General features: G+C 52.5%; 2 protein-coding genes, 1 long non-coding RNA gene and 1 other non-coding gene across 5 annotated transcripts; 2 read left to right on the top strand and 2 right to left on the bottom strand.

The window, feature by feature from the left end:
* Positions 1 to 72: 72 nt before the first annotated feature.
* Positions 73 to 789, bottom strand: LOC136467275 (uncharacterized). The gene is made up of 2 exons (XR_010761547.1): positions 561 to 789; positions 73 to 253 (listed from the first exon to the last, which is right to left on the bottom strand). It is a non-coding gene; the product is annotated as an uncharacterized lncRNA (long non-coding RNA).
* A 124-nt stretch (positions 790 to 913) lies between these two features.
* Positions 914 to 1,108, top strand: LOC136468218 (U2 spliceosomal RNA). The gene has a single exon (XR_010761751.1). It is a non-coding gene; the product is annotated as a U2 spliceosomal RNA (small nuclear RNA).
* Positions 1,109 to 3,665: 2,557 nt separating this feature from the next.
* LOC136463773 (wall-associated receptor kinase 5-like) lies at positions 3,666 to 18,596 on the top strand. Of its 2 annotated transcripts, none has more exons than XM_066462753.1 (3): positions 3,666 to 4,515; positions 16,885 to 17,035; positions 17,158 to 18,596. In XM_066462753.1, exon 3 carries the CDS (start codon positions 17,383 to 17,385, stop codon positions 18,511 to 18,513), a length of 1,131 nt encoding a protein of 376 aa, XP_066318850.1. In that variant the 5' UTR covers positions 3,666 to 4,515; positions 16,885 to 17,035; positions 17,158 to 17,382; the 3' UTR covers positions 18,514 to 18,596. The 2 variants fall into 2 exon arrangements, with proteins under 2 accessions (XP_066318850.1, XP_066318849.1); XM_066462752.1 differs by lacking the exon at positions 3,666 to 4,515 and adding an exon at positions 16,256 to 16,659.
* On the bottom strand, positions 9,004 to 9,832 carry LOC136465830 (uncharacterized). The gene is made up of 3 exons (XM_066464415.1): positions 9,815 to 9,832; positions 9,352 to 9,741; positions 9,004 to 9,237 (listed from the first exon to the last, which is right to left on the bottom strand). The coding sequence occupies exons 1-3, from the start codon at positions 9,830 to 9,832 to the stop codon at positions 9,004 to 9,006; spliced, it is 642 nt and encodes a 213-aa protein (XP_066320512.1).
* Positions 18,597 to 19,755: the final 1,159 nt, after the last annotated feature.

Genomic DNA, 19,755 nt, shown 5'->3' with positions numbered 1-19,755 from the left:
TTCTGCTATGTATCTCTACATATTATTATATGTAGATGCATAGCAAGATACATGTATAAAAAAAATCAAAACTGACTTATAATTTGGAATGGAATGAGTATATGACGGTAAGCCAGTAAGGTACACAGCCTGCCACAACACAGCTTAGCAGTGATACAGTATAAAGCTTGCAACAGTACAGCTTTCGCTTGATGTGGTAACGAACTTGATATGGTCATCTAACAGTTGCTTCCGAAACATGTCCCTCTGCGTCCTGAAATATGAAACTTCGCAAAATGGCATCAATTATATAACTTAAAAGTAATGCCTAAAGCGCGACTGCCTTCCCTCCTTTTGATACAGCAAACACAACTGGTGCGACCAGATACACGAGTATACACGACGACCAGCAAGGATCCATTCAAAGGGAACGAGAATCTCTAGTACCACACGCGAAATCTATGAAAAAAAAAACACTTCCTCCACTGATATCTGGAGGACTCGCACTAGGACCAGGCTGCCAGCTGACGCGAGCGGCGAGAGGAACAGAAGCTCTAGGAGGAGAGTGAAACTGTTCGTACCATCAGAAGCTGCCTGCCCGCCGGCCGGCGGCGAGGAGGGGAGCAACCGATCGGCGACGGCGAATCGACGCGCTTCCCACCCGGCGTCTCACGCCTGTGAGTGACTCTGGACAATACAAGTCAACAGGCTCCTCCGTTCGAGCAATGGGCCGGACGCGACGGGAAGCCCATTAATAGAACGCGGCCTAGTTTCGCTTTCTTCGCTCAGGTTGCCCGCCCCCGCCCGCAGCCGGTTCCGGTTTGGTTGCGTTTGTTGCAGTCTTGCAGAGGCGCGGTAGTACCACATCGCCTAGCCAGGGCGAAGCGCGGAGGGACGGAGCTATAAAACAAGGGGCAGGGCACTAGAGCAGTTCATACCTTTCTCGGCCTTTTGGCTAAGATCAAGTGTAGTATCTGTTCTTATCAGTTTAATATCTGATATGTGGGTCATGTGTCCATTTCGATATTAAATTTATTTTTTGTAGGGAGGGTCCGCTAAAGCGGCTTGCCACTGGGGCCAAAGAGCGTCGCTCAGCCGTTGCACTGCTGGCTGGGCAGGCGCACCCCAACCGAAACAAAAGCAAGTTTTGTTGGCTCTGGCAGTGGCCCATTGTTTGTACTCGGCTTTCCGTAAACTTTTGGCCCAACAAGGGGCAAAATTGGGCGCAACGTTGTCAAAGCAGCTTCATGAATGAGGTTCTTTTGGTTGGTCTAGTCGTTCTCAAAATAATGTCCCTTTAATTTATTATTATATGCAAAACGATCTGAACCTTTGATGAACCATGTAATCTACTTTGCGCTCTCTCTCATCTATTCCGTGGGGTTAGTTATGCAATCGATCTTCTGTGATGTGCCAACTTAAAGTTTTGTATACAATCTTTTTGCTGAACAGTTGTATACAATCTTTTTGCTGAACAGCTGTATACAACTGCTGTCATACGCTGCACGCAGAGAAGCATATCCTCTTGCCTCTAAAGTGAAAAGGTAGTTCATCATAGAGGCGTCCTCTTACCCGAGAAGCAATAAAGACATTTGGACGAACAGGTCTGACCGCTTAAGCTCTTAAAAAAACGGTGATAAATAGATATCACACCGGTACTGTATTATTAATTGAGAAAAAAAACGAAAGAACACAAAAGTTGAATACAAGAGGAAAGAAGGAAGAAAATGAAAGGATTTTCCTTCAGGTACCAGCAGATACCGCGAACCTCGAACACCGCACACTCAGGAATCAGGATTAACTCAAGTCAGTGATCCACCGCCAACCGTAGTTAGCTCTGTGTTAAAATTTAAAACATCACATTTACATCTTAAAATTTTCGTAAAAATAGCTGAAATTAGTTAGAGATGACTAAAATATGAACCCCACGACTGGGCCCAAGCATCCTGCACTCACAATTTAATGGCCTATTTGGGATGGAGGAATAGAAAACATAGAAGGAAGAGAAAATACAGAAATAGAAAAAGAATGATGCGGTAAAAGAGGAATAAGAAAGCATGGAATTTTATAGGAATGAGTGTTTGGAATGCAGGAATGAGATAATAGAAGAATCTCATTTTTGTTTTGACTAGTGATGTCGCTTTTTTTGGTAAACTTGGTAGCATGAGATTAGCTTGGGTAGTTGACTACCTCAGACAAGTGAGACAACAATGTGTCATGTCACTGGAAATTTTCCTTTAGCTTTAGTCTCGATGTTTTTTTTCTCCTCTAAAATGCATAGGCGAGGGAAACTTTCCGGAGGGAAGGATAAGTTTAGTCCTACGTCCCAAATGCCATGAACAATGTATACAATATACAACAATATAAAATAGAGGAATCTTGATTGTCATATTTTTCCTTTAGAAATACCACAATTCAAATGGGTTAATTGGTGGTAACTTGTTATAACGGGTGTCTATTTTGTGATTAGTTTTTATTTTTTATGAAACTGGAGGTGTCTATAACGGGTGTCATAAAAGAAATGATAGGAGAGCCTAGAATATATTGCGGCTACCTGGTATAATTGTATTTCAAATTTTCTTAGCCCCCCTTTTTCCTCTCCATGCTCCGCTACTGGTCGCATCCACCAACAGGTATAGCCGTATACGTCTAGTTGCTACCCTCTTGTTTCCCTCTAGCTTAGGCCATATTTAGCACAGCTCAACTTTATTATTGAAGCTATTTTTTGGAAAACAGAAAACAACTTCACGAGCAATTTTCTCGGTGAAGCTGAGCTGTTTTGCAAAAACTGTTTGGTAAAATAGCTTTACCAACAGCTCGTGCATGGCTGAGAGAGAGAAATGAGGAGAGCTATAAAAGCTATTTTTTTTTCAGTTTCACCTCTCTCCATTGCTTTGTTAGAGCGTAAAAAAGAAGTTTGACACAAAATAGGTTACAAAAAGCTCGTAAAACTATTAGTGAAGTTATGCCGAATAGAACCTTAATGTGTTTTCAGTGACCCAATTCACCATCTTCTCTCCTGAGTCAAGAGTCATGGATGCACGGGAGTCTACATCCACACTTGCTATTCAGACTCATGAAGTCTACCTAGATTATTATTGACCCCAATAGCATTGCAGACATTGACCTGTACCGGTAAGCTTCAAAAAATTGAGCACTCTACAGGACGTTTTTTTTTTCTTTTTTAACCGGCGACCAGAGTCATATGGCAATTCATAATTGAGGGTACGTGTACAGTTTAGAACCACAGCTGAGCTAGCTGGCTCTACACGTTAGTGTCACGATCGCTAACTTAAACAGCAAATTAAAGCGGCAAGTGGGACGACTTCGAGTCGTCGCCCCAGGAACGGCCGTAGCAATCATATGACCACTTCAGCCTTCAGTTAACGTTTGATCAAACGAGGCGTGCATTTGATCTGCTACGTGCACACTAGCTAGCATCGAACTCTAAACAGCAAGAAACACAGCGGCGACGCAAGGATGAGCTCGGTCGTCACGGCAATACTCATCGACACGCAGCTCCTGCTACCGTGCTTATTGGGAAGCGTGTCGCGAGCGTCCGGGCGGGATTCTAGGCCCCTTAGGCTTATCCCATATTCAGCGTTCGACTTTTTTTTTAACTGGAACCGTATTTTTCTCTTATAATAATTCAGACAGAACAGCGTTTTTCAGTCAGTTTTCGGAGGCGGAGGGAGAGGGATCTTGTCTGTCCCTTCAGCTGACTCCCTGGCTCACTGCCCCACCCGCTGCGGCGACGCCGAGTTCCTCTACCCGTTCGGGACGGAGCCCGACTGCTTCCGTCAGGGCTTCGAGCTCACCAGCGACAACACCACCCAGCCTCCCAGGCTCTTCTGGGCCAACAGCAGCACCCAGATGCTTGGCACGGACGGGACAGATCACTAGTTCGCCTACGCCTCGATCGGCTTCAATATCACCGTCACGCCAGGTACGAGTACCTACAACTACACGGGGTCCTGGGAGTCGCCCGCCAAGGGCTTCGTCATAGACTCTGACACCCGCATGTACCTTGTTGGTTGCGACGTCGACGTCGTCCTGTTCGATACTGGGACGAACCTGACCATTGGTTCTTGCTCGAGTTCCTGCCCGGGCGACAGGGCGACCATGGCCATGGGTATGGTCCGTATGGAGCCCGAAAATAATTGCAATGGGTTCGGCTGCTGCAGCATCGCCTTGCCAGAGTACCTCCGAGGCTTTCGGTTCACGCTGTCAAGTAGGGATGGTGTCCGAGCACAACCAGATGCTGTTTTTCCTCCACTGCAAAGGTTTTCTTAACTGATGGTGGTTATCAATTCAACACGAGCGACCTTTATTCGAGCTGGATAAACCAAAGTGTGCATACAAGCTTGGAGATTTTCGCAACGGATCAACCAAGTTGTGAAATTGCATCTGCGAACAAGGAAACCTATGCATGTAGCTTCGGCAGCTTATGCCAGACGGGAGAGTGGGGCGGTTACTTCTGTTACTGCAATCCTCGTGTAAGTGGCAATCCCTACATTTTGGATGGCTGCATCGAAGGTTCGTGACACTGCCCAAATCCTAATTAATTAGTTAAATGAAACAACTAGAACATCATATTATTATAGTTGCACATGAGAATTTGGAAAATCTTGGGTCCCGATTAGTAGAGCTCCGAGCAGCTTTGGCTCTAGCTCCTCTATGCACTGTGATTGGTAAAGCTCCGAGCAGCTTTTGCTCTAGCTCCTCTATGCACTATAATGATGAGCCATTTTTCTCTATGCTCTCAAAAATGAATTAGGAGTAGGAGCTAGTGAAGCCACTATTTTTAGCTTTATTGGCTCTGGCTCCTTCACGCAGCAGCAAGGAGCCAGAACCGTTTGAAGTTATGCCAAATATGGCCTTAATGTTTGAAACATGTCTCCTCTTATGCTCAACAACCATCGAGCTATGATGTATAATTTCTTCCTTCTTTATTTACACATATGCTCAATACTTCTCCCCTCTCGTTTTTGGAGCAGGTTACGACCCCCATTCCTAAAGGAAATTGTAGGAGGTCATGTGGAAACAAGCCTGTCGGGTTCATAAACCCGGGGTCCCTCGGGGACCGGCTTCCACGCCAGGGCTTGCCCCAGGAGGACGGCTTCTTTTCTTCTGGACCGGCCCGAGAGTCTAAATTCAACAGACCGAAGCACTCGTGTCAGGCCCTGACCGCCTTCGGCCCATCTTTTCGACCGGGGCACTAGCTCAGGCTCAGGCCAACTCCGAACGGCCTCTCCGATCGGAGCGCTAGTGTCAGGCCCCGGCCGCCTTCGCACGGCCTCCACTCAGAAAGCCTGACCCGAGTACCGCCTCCGACTCTGACCCCGTGTCTCCGACCGGGGTTCATAGAAAACCCTATCCATCGCTATTCTCCGACTGGCGTACCAGAGCCGACTAGGGCCATCCGACCGGGGAAGCCCGCTCGGAAAGAACCAGAAGGCGTACGAAGGAAGGCAAAACGGGGCTCGCAAGTCAAACCACGGCACCAGGGACCATACCATGCGGAACAGTACTTTACAACCGCCCTGCCACGAACAATATTGTAGGCGCCAACATTTACCTCTACAGTATTGTAGGCGCCGGTCAAAACACCCGTACGGTAAGACCCCCCATGTGCCTCTGGGCATCAACAGTATTATGGGCGCTGGAATTCACTGTACCAGGTGAATGTGGTAAAGCCATGCCTCCAGTCGGCGAGACAGCATTTTTGCAGGTACCGACGTCCTCCAGTCTTGAAGAAAGCAGCTCAACCTCCCACATGTACCTGACATTCTGCAGTGACATCAACAGTATTGCGGGCGCCCACCATTATCCCGTCCCCATCGGTGTGGACAACAAGGCTTAGAAACGTCCGTACTCTCTCTCCCTCTCACTTGTAAAGCCATCCCCTTCTTCTATAAAAGGGGACGTGCTCCCTCCAAACACAGGCAGTTAACCCAAGTCGATTTCTTCAAGTTTAGGTTCATTAGATCGATAGCTCGCAACCCCTCAAGCACACGCTTGGACACTTCGTTCATAGCATAGCTCCTATCGATCTTGGCCCTTCCGACCGGACCGACCGGACGTCCCATCTCTCTCTCTCATTTGTAACCCCACTACAAACTTCGAGCACCTGGGCTCGGGAATAAAGTCACCGACCGACCCACACTGGACGTAGGGCACGTTGCCTGAACCAGTATAAATCCTGTATCATTGAGTGCTAGGCCACCTCCGATCACAACGTGCAGCAAGACTACAAATATTTACTAGTTGGTCACTTTCTGTACCGATAGTTGGCGCCGTCCGTGGGAAAGACGATGTACGTTCAACACTTTTTTGGTAATCGGATGGCCCATTTTTCTGCCACCCCCGCCGTGGCGGGCTCGGGTGATACGATTCGCTTCGGCTCGAGGGAATTTCCCACACTCTCGCCCGCCGGGATGCGGGTTCCACCCGTCTTTGAGCCTTCCCAGGTCTTCCGCTTCGGAAGCCTGGACTTCGCCGCCGACCGGCTCGGCGTACTCCACCTCCGCAAGGAGACTCACGACCCGGCACCCGCCGGAGGGACGTCCTCCATCGACTCCGGGACGCGCGACTCCAACGGCTTGGCATCTGCGCTTCATTCCGAGCAAACTCTCTGCTCAAACCCCGCTGTGAGTAATATACATGTTGTTATTTACTTACTACGTTCTATCTTCCACCAAATACCCGATGGGTTACCGTTGTCCCCGTCGCAGCCGCCATACGGCCAGTTCCCCTATGGCCTCGTGTCTCCCATGGACGCGTACGCCCGAGGGCTCCAGCGGATGTTGGCGCCGCCCCCTCTCACGTCTGAACTCGTGGGGATGGCGGGCTACGGTCCCAGCTGTCTCGACTTCATGGACGACGACGTCAGGAGTGATGACTCTAGCATCGGCGACATGGCACCAAGCCACCGTCCGTCCCGCGAGTGCGCTATGACGGACGCTCCGGAACAGCCACCAGGGGTAACGGAGTCCGCATGGACTCACGCCCTCTGGGCCCTCATGCGGAGACCCCCGAGCTCACGCGCGAGCACGGGGAGGATCTACAACGACAGTGGCCGCATCAGCCACCAACTGCGCCAGCGCGCTCGGCGCACCACGCTGCGCCCCGCGCGCATAGACCGGCGAACGGCGCCCGGGGTCGCGCCCGTCAGGTCCAGCGCGACACCCCGTATAGGGGAACCGATCCCCCGCAGTTCGCTTGGGCCAGCCATAACATTGCCGCCACGGCAATGCTCCTACGCAGCTTGTCCGAGCCGAACAACCCTCGCGAACAGGCGAGCCACCGAAACCTCCGGGCACTGGTGGAGACTGCTGCCGTTCAACAAGCGGAGAGCTCCGTATCGCGACGTCGACTCGCGACCTCGCTCCCCATCCGGGGAACAGAGATGCAGCAGATGGGGCACTACGCCCTATCACCGCCACAACCACCAAGTGTGGCATGGGAAGCCGCAACGGCACCTCGTCTTGACTTGACGACCGCTCCGTGTCGACTGCCCGTCTACTCACACCTCGGACCGACCCGAGGCACGCGCGGCGTCGACCAGAGTCCCAGCCCTGACAATCCGGGGCCACCGACCTTCGCCCAACACCTCCAGCAAGCGCCGTTCCCACCATGCTTCAACGGAGGCCACGACAAAGGAAAGTCCAAGCGCGAGGATCAAGACGAGGGCCCCTCCACTCAGAGGGGAAAAAGAATAGAAAGAATCGCCGCCAACCGGCCAACTCCGCGTTGGTCGCCACGGCTGATCATGCGGGCACGTCGCCCCAGCAGGGCCCCTCCGGCCACTTCCACGAGCTCATGGAGAGTCCATGCACCAACCATGACTACCTCATGAACCACCTCTACAAGGACTGCCTGCTCCTCAAGCGCCTGCTGAGGTAGGCTGGCAGGCGAAGAAAAAGGAGAAGAGGCAGCGGCCGAAGAAGGGGGCGCAGCGGATAGGGATCCAGACGACTGAAGGACGAAGTGATCTGATCGGACGCCTACCGACTGAAGGATAACGATGACGACGCTCTCACCAAGCACCTTGGTACAGCTATGTCGTTTTTCTTTTCCCCTAAGTTTCAGTCTTACCATTATTTACTTAACGTACGCTCCTGTAAGAGCACCCTGACCCGAACGTTTTTCAGCTCGGGGAGCTCGGGGGCTCCACTAGGGGGCACTACTACCTCTCTTTTTTGTTTACTGTTGTATGGATAAATTCCTTCCTACCCTAACGAAGGGGTAGTTCATTCCTTTAATTTACCTTACGTAGCTTTGCTTTAAAAATTCCGACTGATCGCACCCCGCTCTTTCCTACGGTTACGAACAGCTGAGCCTCGCGGGACACGCCCCGGGCTCACAAGGTCGCAACCTATGGAACAAACGGGCAGGTACAAGAAAGAAAGAACTAAAAAACAAAATTATGCTAAGGGAAAACTAAGGAACGAAAGGGAACAAGCTTCCTCGAACGGAGTGACTCCATCACAGAAAACAAAATACCATTATATCTGTTAAGCACATGAACGTTTTATACGAGGGCTTCCCCCACAAACTTAAAACTATCTACTTCCACTAAACTACTATTATTTTTACATGCTACTGGGCCGACCCGGCGACATCCGACGACGGTGCAACCAACGAAGGCGCAAGCTGCTCACTTCCCGACGGCACGGCATCTGGCTCGGCCAAGACCAGGGCGACATTCACCTCCGACCTAGGCTCTTCGCCATCCAAAAGCTCTACAGCATCCTCTCCACGTGCGCTTTTGGCCAGGTCTTCATGGCGAACGTCCATCACCCACTCGGCGGAGACTTGGTCTGCCACCGACCGCGCGAACGGCAGCAAGCTCTCCCCAATGGACTGGATTTCTGCCATGCTCATGCCTTCAGCATATCCGCTACAGATGGTGGCGAAGTCTAGGTGCGGATGGTGCGTCCCCACCGCGGTCAGCACCCCCGACGCTCCGTAGAACAACCCGGACCTGATAAGATCTCGGACCTCCCCCGAGACCTCCGCCAGCTAGACAGCGGGTGCGCTGGTGCTCGGCGCCGACCCAAAGATCTCTGAAATGACGTGCTGGGCAACATTGCGGATCTGGTCAAGATCCCCCTCAAGAGCACGACGCTCCTCACGGGACTTGGCCAGCTCCTCCGTATTTCGGCCAAGCGTCGCCATGGTCGTCTCCAGGTCCCGCTCCAGCACCTCCACTTTTTCGCCCAGCTCTGCAAGAAGAGCGACGAGCTCAGAAACAGGCTGAGGGAAAAGCCAACACAACAAAAAACAAAAAGGGTACGTACCGACATGAGAAGCCTCAAGGGTGGAGAGATCCTCCGCTTGCCGAGCCACCTGCTCGCGTAGCTAGGCCACCTGCTCACGTAGCCAGGCACTCGCGTCCTCCGTCTCCATCACCCGGCCCCGGAGCGCGAGCACCTCTCGATCCACCTCCAACCAGGCCCTCCGCTCCACCTCCAGGGCCTTCTCCGCTGACTCTAGGGCGGTGCGCTCTGGATCAAGGGCCGCCAAAGCCTCCTGAAGCGCCACCTCGGTGTTCGCCAGGGACACCCGCAACTCTGCCTCAGTCTCCGCCTGACGGGCCCTTGCCGCCTCGAGCCCTTGCTCGGCCGTAGTCGCCCGCTCCTCCGCACGCTGCCCCTCCGCCCGCGCCGAGGCTGCCTCGGCCGCCTGGTCCCGGGACTCGTGGCAAGTGGACTCCGACTGGAGGAAGTGGGACTTGCGGGACGATGTCTTCCTTATTTCCTACAAAAGGCAAGCACACTAAAAACAACTGACAAAGGATCCAAAGGGTAAAGGACAAGTACTAGAAACTGACCTTCGCCGTGAGCTGCATGTCGCCCTCAACCAACTACCGGGCAAACAAAGCCTGCTTCCGGGCGCTTTCAAGCTACGCGGTCAGCTTGGTGAGTTCTGATACCAAGACGTGCCCTTGCCCCCCAAAGATGTCCTAGAGCTGATGCTCCTGGGAGTCCCGGAGGACGAACCGTGCATTCGCTGGGTGCTCAGGGCAGGGCCACTCCAGGTCACCCTCCGGCACCTTGCCTGAGGGCCCAGCCTCCAACCGTACCACTGCCAGGTCCCGCAGCGACACCACCGGCCCGCTAGAGGTCCTAGCCACCGACTGGACCACCGCCAGGCCCCGCGACGGCGCCGACGGCTCCGCCGTGACATCACCGGCGGGTTGCCGCAACGGCACTGATGGCTCCACCGGGACATCCGCCTCGTCATCAAACGGGATCTCCACCACCTCGTTGGCCTGGGCCGCCGCCGGGCGTCCCGACCCCGGCCCGGCCACGTCTTCCCCCGGCGCCTTCGGCTCCGACGGCAAGGGTGAGCCGCGCGACCCTCCACCCGGCAAGGCAGGGAGCTCGGTATCCCTCGCCTCCTCCACCACAACCAGTGGAGGGGAGGCTGCGAGAGTCACCTCCGATGCCACCGTCGCCATCGGCACTTGGATCGCCGCCAACACCGATGCCACAGCTGCCGCCTCATCAACAGCCGAACCAGGGGGCACCATCCCTAAAATAGAAGGTCTTGCCACCGCGACACGCTGCAGAATGGGCTTCCAGGTCTCCTGCACTGCAGTCGGGGCAATACTCATCCCCGGCATCCCCAGGCCACTGACGGAAGGTACAAGTCAGTCACACTCCAACAAAAAGCTCAACCAGCAAAAAACCAAAAGGAAATGGAGAAAGACATACCGGGTGGCGAGCGACACAACTCTGAAGGCTGACCCCAACGTCGATGGGCCTGCACGTCGAGGACCACTCCCGGACCGTGACCCGCGCTCCTTTACTTCGGCAGGGGGCAAAGTCGTCCCTACCGGCTCCTGCCCGGCCTACGGGTCATCCCGACCCTCGGCTCGAGAATCCTCGACCGGAGCAACAGGCGCAGTATCCTCCGACTGCGACTCATGCGGCACACGTGCTCTAGTCTGCTCCTCAGACCGCCTGACATGCTCAACCACGCACGCAGCAGGCAGGTCCTCCCCCCGCTGCGAGTCATGCGTCGGCACCGGTTCGAGCGACACGCGGGTGTCAGTACACTCCTCAGTAGACCGCCCGCCTTGCTCCGCCATGTCCACGACAGGTGGGGACGGGGTCGGCGACGCTGTCAAGGGGCACGGTGACCGCGTCCGCTTCGACGCCCGCTCACCGACGACGTCCGTGCTCGCTGCGTGCTTCCTCGACGAGGGATCCGCCACACGACGTGCGACCACTAGCTCGTCACCGGCGGACGACGTCATGGTATCACGACGCTCCGCCAAGGTCGCAATGACCCCTCCCCCCCGCTCTCCTCCTCGCCGGAGAAGACTATATCATCCAGATCCATACGATCGTCCGACGCAAGTTCTAACTCGACATCGCTCCTACGTTCCCCGGGCCTCGTGCACCAGACGATCTCCTGCTCCTTCTCCTACTTCCGCAGGATCTCCTTATTCTTTTTCTTCTTCCGAGCCTCGGCCGCCTTCTTCTGAGCAGTCTGCCGAGCCACGCCCTCCGATCCCTTGGGAAGGTGTAGTCGGGACTTATACCTCCCAAGCCCCTATGGAACGAATGAACCAGATCAAAGAAATAGGAAAGAGCAGAGAAGAAGCACGAACAAAACAAATGAACGCACCAATGTGGACGCGATCGAGGCATTGAGCGGTATGGGTTTTCCCGCGACCGTCTCCCTAGGCCTCAGCTGTAGCACCCGGCCGACGCGACTCCAGACCTCGTTGTCCGGCAACTCCTCCGACGACACACAGTTCGGGTTCGACCAGCCGCTGTACTCCCACATCGGCTGCGTCCTCTCCGCCAATGGTGCAATCCGGCGGCGGTAGAGGGTGTAGAACACCCGGACTCTGTCAAGGCCGCACCTCACGAGCTTTCAGAGCTCCTCTTCGATGGCCTCCACCTTGTGCCTCTCCTTACGGCCGCAACCCCACGACCAGCTTTCTCGCTCCTCCGTCCTCCTGCCGGTAAACGCCGGGAACGGCGCCGCCTCTGGGTTCCTGATGTAGAACCACTCCCCGTGCCACCCCCGGTTGGAACTACAAGGGGTGTACATGGGGTACGAACCTCCTGCACTCGACTTCCTCTGAAGGGCGAAATCCCCACCGACGTGGCCTCAACCGAGCTCCCCGCCGTCAAGGTCCTCCCAGAGAAGAATCACCGAAAGAGATCCGCGTGTGGCTCCATCCCGAGGAAAGCCTCGCACGTGGTGACGAAACCAGCGATATGCAGCACCCCCGTCGGATTGAGGTGTTGCAACTCTAAATCCCACTCATTAAGGAGCCCATGCAGGAACCAGTGCGCGGGGTATCCTAGCCTGAGCTCGTGAAAGGTAAGGAAGGACACCACCTCGCCGGGACGAGGTCGTGGGAACTCCTCTCCCCCAAGGACCCTCCAGTGCGCCACCTCCTGCGGCGGCAGAAAACCCTTCTTGACGAAAGACTCCAGCATCGACTTCCTCACGGTGGATGACCTCTAGTCCGACATCTTGCTCCGGCTTGCAAAAAGGATCAGTGAGTTCTCCTCTTCTCCCTCGCTCTCTCCCCCTTCCTTTCCTAGAAACCTCCATAGCTCTCAGGAACGCTCTTGACGAGGAGGAAAAAGAAAGGCGGCGGCGACAGACGACGAACAGGCAAAAGAACGAGGCGAACACCCTCTCTCTTCTCCTACTTAAAGGAAGGGGAGCAGCGGTTAGGAAAGGACGTGCCCATCGGGAAGGCAAAACGGCGGGGCGAGAAACTCTCTCTCTTTTTCCATTTAATGCAGATGGGACGCCCCCTGACCGTCGGGACGTGCCCAGCGCGACGAAACGGCTCCTGATCAGGCGGGACGTGACCGGGACATGGCCCACCACTACCGCACAACCAACCACTACCACACGTTGGGCACGAAAACCTAAGCGCCACCACATGTGGACGACTCCCCGTCTCTCCAGGCCAGACCTAGAGAGATCCAACAGCGAAATCTCCGCCGGGAGAGATCAACCGGCCTCCTGAGTTGATCAATTCACTCAGGATAAGCACCTGAGATACAGGTCCCGATCGAACATTTCCGACTGAGGCTATCTGAACCCCATCTCTCAGGTCACCAAGGTGAGCATGTGTTCATTAATACAAAACTGTTCACATAAGGGCTAACCCACGATTGACAAGTGTAGGTCCCGGTCGGACATCTCGGACTAGAGCTCTCCGAAACCCCATCACTCCAGTCGTCAAGGCCAGACCTGGAGAGATCCAACAGCGAGATCTCCACCAAGAGAGATCAACCGGCCTCCTAAGTCGATCGATTCACTCAGGATAAGCACCGGGACACAGGTAGGAAGCGAAGGGACACCCCATGTGGGCCACGTCGACTCCGTCATGAACGACGAGCACGGGTCCCGGTCGGACATTTCCGACTGAAGCTCTCCGAGCCCTGTCACTCAAAACTATCAAAGGTAAACACTATAAAACCCTCTCTATTTCTTTATAATCATTTCATACATCCATACGTGCATTTCATACCATACGCCTGAACCCCCCAGATGGTTAAGGCATGAACCGCCCTAGGGCTCAGGAACTAAGCATCGCACATGCAGCGAAATGCATTAGAACATTCCATGATTGCGTCACGAAGCGGCGGTTGCCTCATTCGATATGAGCAACCGAAACAGAGATAGGGGAGAAAACCGCAGATGATCCCCATGCGGCCCTTGCCTGGTCTAGCAGACTGGGTCATCTCAACCTTCTCGTTCGATCCCGAACCTTTCGCCAGGCCCGTAGGATCTCCATCGAAGGGGAGGCCGTTAGGCCACCCGGGTCGGTCTCCGGAACGACCTAGGCATCTGTTGGGTTGTAGGTAAGGGAGTAGTGGAATGTCACAAGAGGGCTATGCTGACCCCATCACGAACGACGGACCCGGATTTCACTTGATCACACCCGTTAACAACTCACCGAGCTAGTCTTCGAGCCCGAGCGATCGGGACAGGCGACGAAACTCAGCCCCTCTGGTTGTGAGGAACCGAGGATGGGGTAAACGCACATAAACTCACATCGACCCCTACGAAGGCCCGATAGGGCTTGGGGGCTCAAAAACCAATGCCAGGGACAGCGACTCCTAACTCGCGTAATGGCTTTAGACGGCTTCACTGCGCTCCAATAAAACCTGGGACCACGACTCCTAAACTCGCGTAACGGCTTCAGACGGCTTCACTATGCTCCAAAGAAACCCTGGGACCATGACCCCGAACTCGCGTCGATAGGATCGGCGACATCCGGCTACGGCTCCTGGGACCGCGACTCCTAAACTCGCGTAACGGCTTCAAACGGCTTCACTGCGCTCCAATAAAACCTGGGACCGTGACTCCTAAACTCGCGTAACGGCTTCCTAAACTAACTAATCTAACTCTCTCGATCCACGGCGTGCACCGATGCCTGGGTCCATTCGCGGCTCCACCTCGCCCGATCCCAAAGCACGCATCGACGCCAAAGATCAGTGAGCTCTATCGCATCCGAACTAAGTTGTCCCCATCCACGGCGCGCACCGACGCCATGGTCCGTTCACAAAATCTGACTCACCCGATCCCAAGGCGCGCATCGACACCTAAGATCGGTGAGTTCTGCTTTTTTATCCTATCCCCCGCACCTCACCGCCTCGACTACACAACGATGCCTTGGTTAAAAACACGCATACACGCCTGCCGAGACAACACCCCTAGCCGGTTTTGCCCGAACCGCCTGGGGCTCGGGGGCTACACCCGCGGGTGCGCTCGCGCACCCGTCGACAAAACAGAAAAACATCCCCCGTTGACAAAATCAGAAACACCCCCAGCTGGTTTGGCATGAACCGCACGGGGGCTCGGGGGCTACACCCGCGGGTGCGCTCGCGCACACCTGTCGGCAAGACAAAAATCCCCTGGACGATTCTGCCCGAATCGCCCGGGGGCTCGGGGGCTCTTGTCGGGTTCATAAACCTAGGGTCCCTCGGGGACCGGCTTCCATGCCAGGGCTCGGCCCAGGAGGATGGCTTCTTTTCTTCTAGACCGACCCGAGAGTCTAAATTCAATAGACCGAAGCACTCGCTTCAGGCCCTGGCCGCCTTCGGCCCATCTTTCCGACCGGGGCACTAGCTCAGGCTCAGGCCAACTCCGAACGGCCTCTCTGATCGGAGCGCTAGCGTTAGGCCCCGGCCACCTTCGCACGGCCTCCACTCGGAAAGCCTGACCCGAGGACCGCCTCCGACTCCGACCTCGTGTCTCCGACCGGGGTTCATAGAAAACCCTGCCCATTGCTATTCTCCGACTGGCGCACCAGAGCCGACTGGGGCCATCCGACCGGGGACGCCCGCTCGGAAAGAACCAGAAGGCGTACGAAGGAAGGCAAAACGGGGCTCGCAAGTCAAACCACGACACCAGGGACCATACCCTGCAGAATAATACTTTACAACCACCCTACCACGAACAGTATTGTAGGCGCCAACATTTACCTCTACAGTATTGTAGACGCCGGTCAAAACACCCGTACAGTAAGACCCCCCATGTGCCTCTGGGCATCAACAGTATTATGGGCGCTGGAATTCACCGTACCAGGTGAATGTGGTAAAGCCTTGCCTCCAGTCAACGAGACAACATTTTTGCAGGTACCGACGTCCTCCAGTCTTGAAGAAAGCAGCTCAACCTCCCACATGTACCTGACATTCTGCAGTGACATCAATAATATTGCGGGCGCCCACCATTATCCCGTCCCCATCGGCGTGGGCAACAAGGCTTAGAAACGTCCGTACTCTCTCTCCCTCTCACTTGTAAAGCCATCCCCTTCTTCTATAAAAGGGGATGTGCTCTCTTCAAACACAGGTAGTTAACCCAAGTTGACTTCTTCAAGTTCAAGTTCATTAGATCGATAGCTCGCAACCCCTCAAGCACACGCTTGGACACTTCATTCATAGCATAGCTCCTGTCGATCTCGGCCCTTCTGACTGGACCGACCGGACGCCCCATCCCTCTCTCTCTCTCGTTTGTAACCCCACTACAGACTTCGAGCACCTGGGCTCGGGAATAAAGTCACCGACCGACCCACATTGGACGTAGGGCACGTTGCCTGAACCAGTATAAATCCTGTGTTATTGAGTGCTAGGCCACCTCCGATCACAACGTGCAGCAAAACTATAAATATTTACTAATTGGTCACTTTCTGTACCGACAATGCCCATCCCTTTCCATTTTGGGTTAGAAGAACGTTGCTCTGCACACAAAAAAAATCAACTTAGCCGCGTGTCGAATAAGACAATTGTTCTTGACCGAGGAGATGGCACAAGATTTATGGTGACCAAATTGTTAGTGAATGATGGATACCTGGGTGTAACCAGCATTCTAAATGATTCAAGCAACAACGATGACTAGGTGGTGGTAGTCCATACCTCCAATGGAGACTTTGATTACAGTATATCAAGAGAATACATGAGGAGTTTTATTGAATTCACCCAAGAATTTGATATCAAGATGAGGTGGTCTGTTTCCAACTTAACCTGTGCAACAGCCTCGCAAAGGAATAGAACTTATGCGTGTGTCAGCCCCCACAGCGAATGCGTTAATGTCACCCATGGGACGCTATATACCTAGGGTATCGTTGCGAGTGCTCGCAAGGCTTTGATGGGAATCCATATGTCAAAGGCACATATGGTTGTACAGGTCTCTCTCTCTCTCTCTCTCTCTCTCTCTCTCTCTCTCTCTCTCTCTCTCTCTCTCTCTCTCTCTTGTGTGTGTGTGTTTGTGTGCGTGTGTGAAAAAGGAATATTTTGGAACACTTGAGCTTCATGAGAATTTCATGACATTCTGTAAAACCAAATGAACCTTACAAGCTTCAACATTTTAAAGAACTTGATGATGGCTCACTTGATTCTAGTTTATTTGCAGACATTAATGAGTGTTTAGAGCCAAATGATTGCAATGGAGTATGTCATAATACTATTGGAGGATATTATTGCACAACTTGCCCTCATGGTAGTGTTTGAACCAACAGAAAGGAACTATGTCACAACATCTAAGCAACACAGTCTTATTTTAGGTGAGTCATACCCCACATATCCACATCTCATTTATAAAAATGCAATAATCTTGTTGGTAAAATGTAGAATGATCTTGTGGAATTCATGGCACATTGGATGTGCAACACAATCTTGTATGTAGGTGTTACAATTGGAATTGGATGTGGTCTTGGCTCCATAATTTTTGTGTTATGCGCCATTTTAATAGCTAGAAAATGGAAGCAAGGCATGCAGAAGAGAATCCGAAGAGCATACTTCAAGAAAAATCAAGGTCTATTGTTGGAGCAACTAGTATCTGATGAGAGCACCACAAACAAAACAAAGATATTCTCCTTAGAGGAACCAGAGAGAGCCACCAACTATTTTGATGCTACTCGTGTCCTTGGCCGTGGAGGACATGGAACTGTCTATAAAGCCTGTTCTGCTCATCTACTTTTCAGTCGGCTTGTGCTTATTTTGGCTTATTCTTCCTCATAGAAACACTATTGAATCAGCCAAAATCAGCCGAAATACCACCAGCAGAATAGGGATTCTATCTGATCAAAATGTGGTAGCCATTAAAAGGTCCAAAATTGTGGAGCAAACCGAGATAGATCAATTTATCAACGAGGTTGCAATATTGTCTCAAATCATCCACCGGAATGTGGTGAAACTTTTTGGTTGTTGCTTGGAAACTGAGGTGCCCTTGCTCGTATATGAGTTCATATCTAGTGGCACGTTATACAACCTTCTTCACACTAATGTTGATGGTAAATGTTTGCTGTATTGGGATGATCGCACTAGGATTGCAGTAGAATCATCAGGGGCGCTTGCTTATCTACACTCAGCTGCTGCAATTCCAATTTTTCATAGAGATGTGAAGTCATCCAATATACTCTTGGATGCCACCTTCACTATAAAGGTTTCTGATTTTGGTGCTTCAAGATCTGTTTCAATCGACGAGACTCATGTGGTGACAATTGTCCAAAGCACATTCGGTTACCTAGATCTAGAATATTACAATACTGGTCTACTAACTAAGAAGAGTGAGATATATAGTTTTGGTGTGATTATTGTGGAGCTCCTGACAAGAAAGAAACCAGTTTTTATTAATGATTCTAGTGTGAAAGAAAGCTTGGCTCATTACTTCATTGAAGCACTTCAAGAAGGAGCCCTTATGGAAATAATAGATCAACAGATTGTGGAAGAGGCAGACCAAGCAGAAATTGATGATATCACCTTACTCGCACAAGCATGCTTGCGGACCAAAGGAGTAGAGAGACCTATGAAAGAAGTAGAGATGAAATTGCAGCTCCTAAGGACAGGGAGGCTAAGAAACACACACCATTCAACAGGAAATAATGGTGAGCCTGAGCATTTGCTGTGCCCGTCACATGCTAGAAACTCCCATGCACAGCTCGATCTTGGGAATGCTACCCGTTTGCCTTGTGATCAAGAGATCTCTCGCGGCTACAGCCTAGAGAAAGAATTTGCATCCTCAGTAAGTTTGCCACGCTAACTATGAGATAGTATATCTATGGTCAAAATAACACAATCCAAACAAGTATACTTGCTATGCACCCGAGTTGTTGCATATTTTCAGACATGAGGCACTGTAATATATATATACTGCTCCCATTAGATGAGAGTATGCAATATACCATTTGGTTGTAATATAGTATACTTTTGGCCCAAGTTTAGAATTGGTGATGAATGCATTTGCATGGCAGAGCATCTCAGTTGTGTCTGTGTGTGCCTGATTATCTGTATGATGGACATGCTGGCTACGTGTACACAGTATCTTTTCAGAAGACATCATAAGCATTCAGCCTTCCGGTTGTGTTATGCATGGGAGCATGAGAGCTATCTTTTCTTAAGAGGATCATGAGAATGACTCCTATACGGAAATGCTAAACACCACACTGTTGTTTTATCATGAGCTGGCACATGATTTTTTTGTAGGCGTCGCATCCCCACGCCGCCATCGAAGAAGCGCGGCTACCCGTGGCCCGCCCTCGGGAACTAGGAACCCTAGGCTGTCGGACTAGGGCCACCGCCGCCATGCCCCCGCCGCGCGCCCGCGCCGCCGCTGCGCCCGCGCCAAGTATCTTCCCAACTCCAGCGAGCTCCTTCTCCAACTCCGGGGTTGCCACCAAATTTTTGTCCTTGTCCTTTCATAGAAAAAAAAAGTTTCTTATAATTTGTGATTTATGATTTGTACCGATACAGCCGTGGATCTTTGTTACTTGTGATTTGTGTCGACATAGCCGCGGCCAAGGGCGGGGTGGTTGACGGCAGCGGGGGCGAGTTGTGCAGTGCATTTGGAGGTAGAAGAAAGCTGAAGACCGATGTATCTTCATTCTATGGTTTAAAAAAAATTATGCGTTGAAACTGCATAAAATATATCATCTTAGCTGCTGCTATGCTAGTAGTACTTGCATGCCCGGGATATACACGAGTCGCCCGCTGCCGCCAAAATGTTGATCAGACTGGGGCCTCACGTTTGCCAGGCCGGCAACCCAAAGCAACGCTCGGCCCGAGCCTAGTCGATGACGCCAGACGCAGCCCAATGGATCCGTACCCTCCGTGGCGATGTTTCCGCGCAGTACCCGGGTGGGCTGCTTGGTTCGTTTCGTTCCCCCTGTTTCCGATCCGTCGCTCTCGTCTCGTGACACGCCGGCAGTCTCAACTACCACTAGCCACTAGGCATAGGCAGCAGCCAAATGCAGGGCTCTTCGTTTGCTTGAAGCGACGGCCGCCA

This window comes from Miscanthus floridulus, chromosome 7, assembly GCF_019320115.1.
Source record: "Miscanthus floridulus cultivar M001 chromosome 7, ASM1932011v1, whole genome shotgun sequence".
Lineage (NCBI taxonomy): Eukaryota > Viridiplantae > Streptophyta > Magnoliopsida > Poales > Poaceae > Miscanthus > Miscanthus floridulus.
The sequence above is the reverse complement of the archived record's forward strand: the minus strand, read 5'-3'. Positions and strand labels throughout refer to the sequence as shown.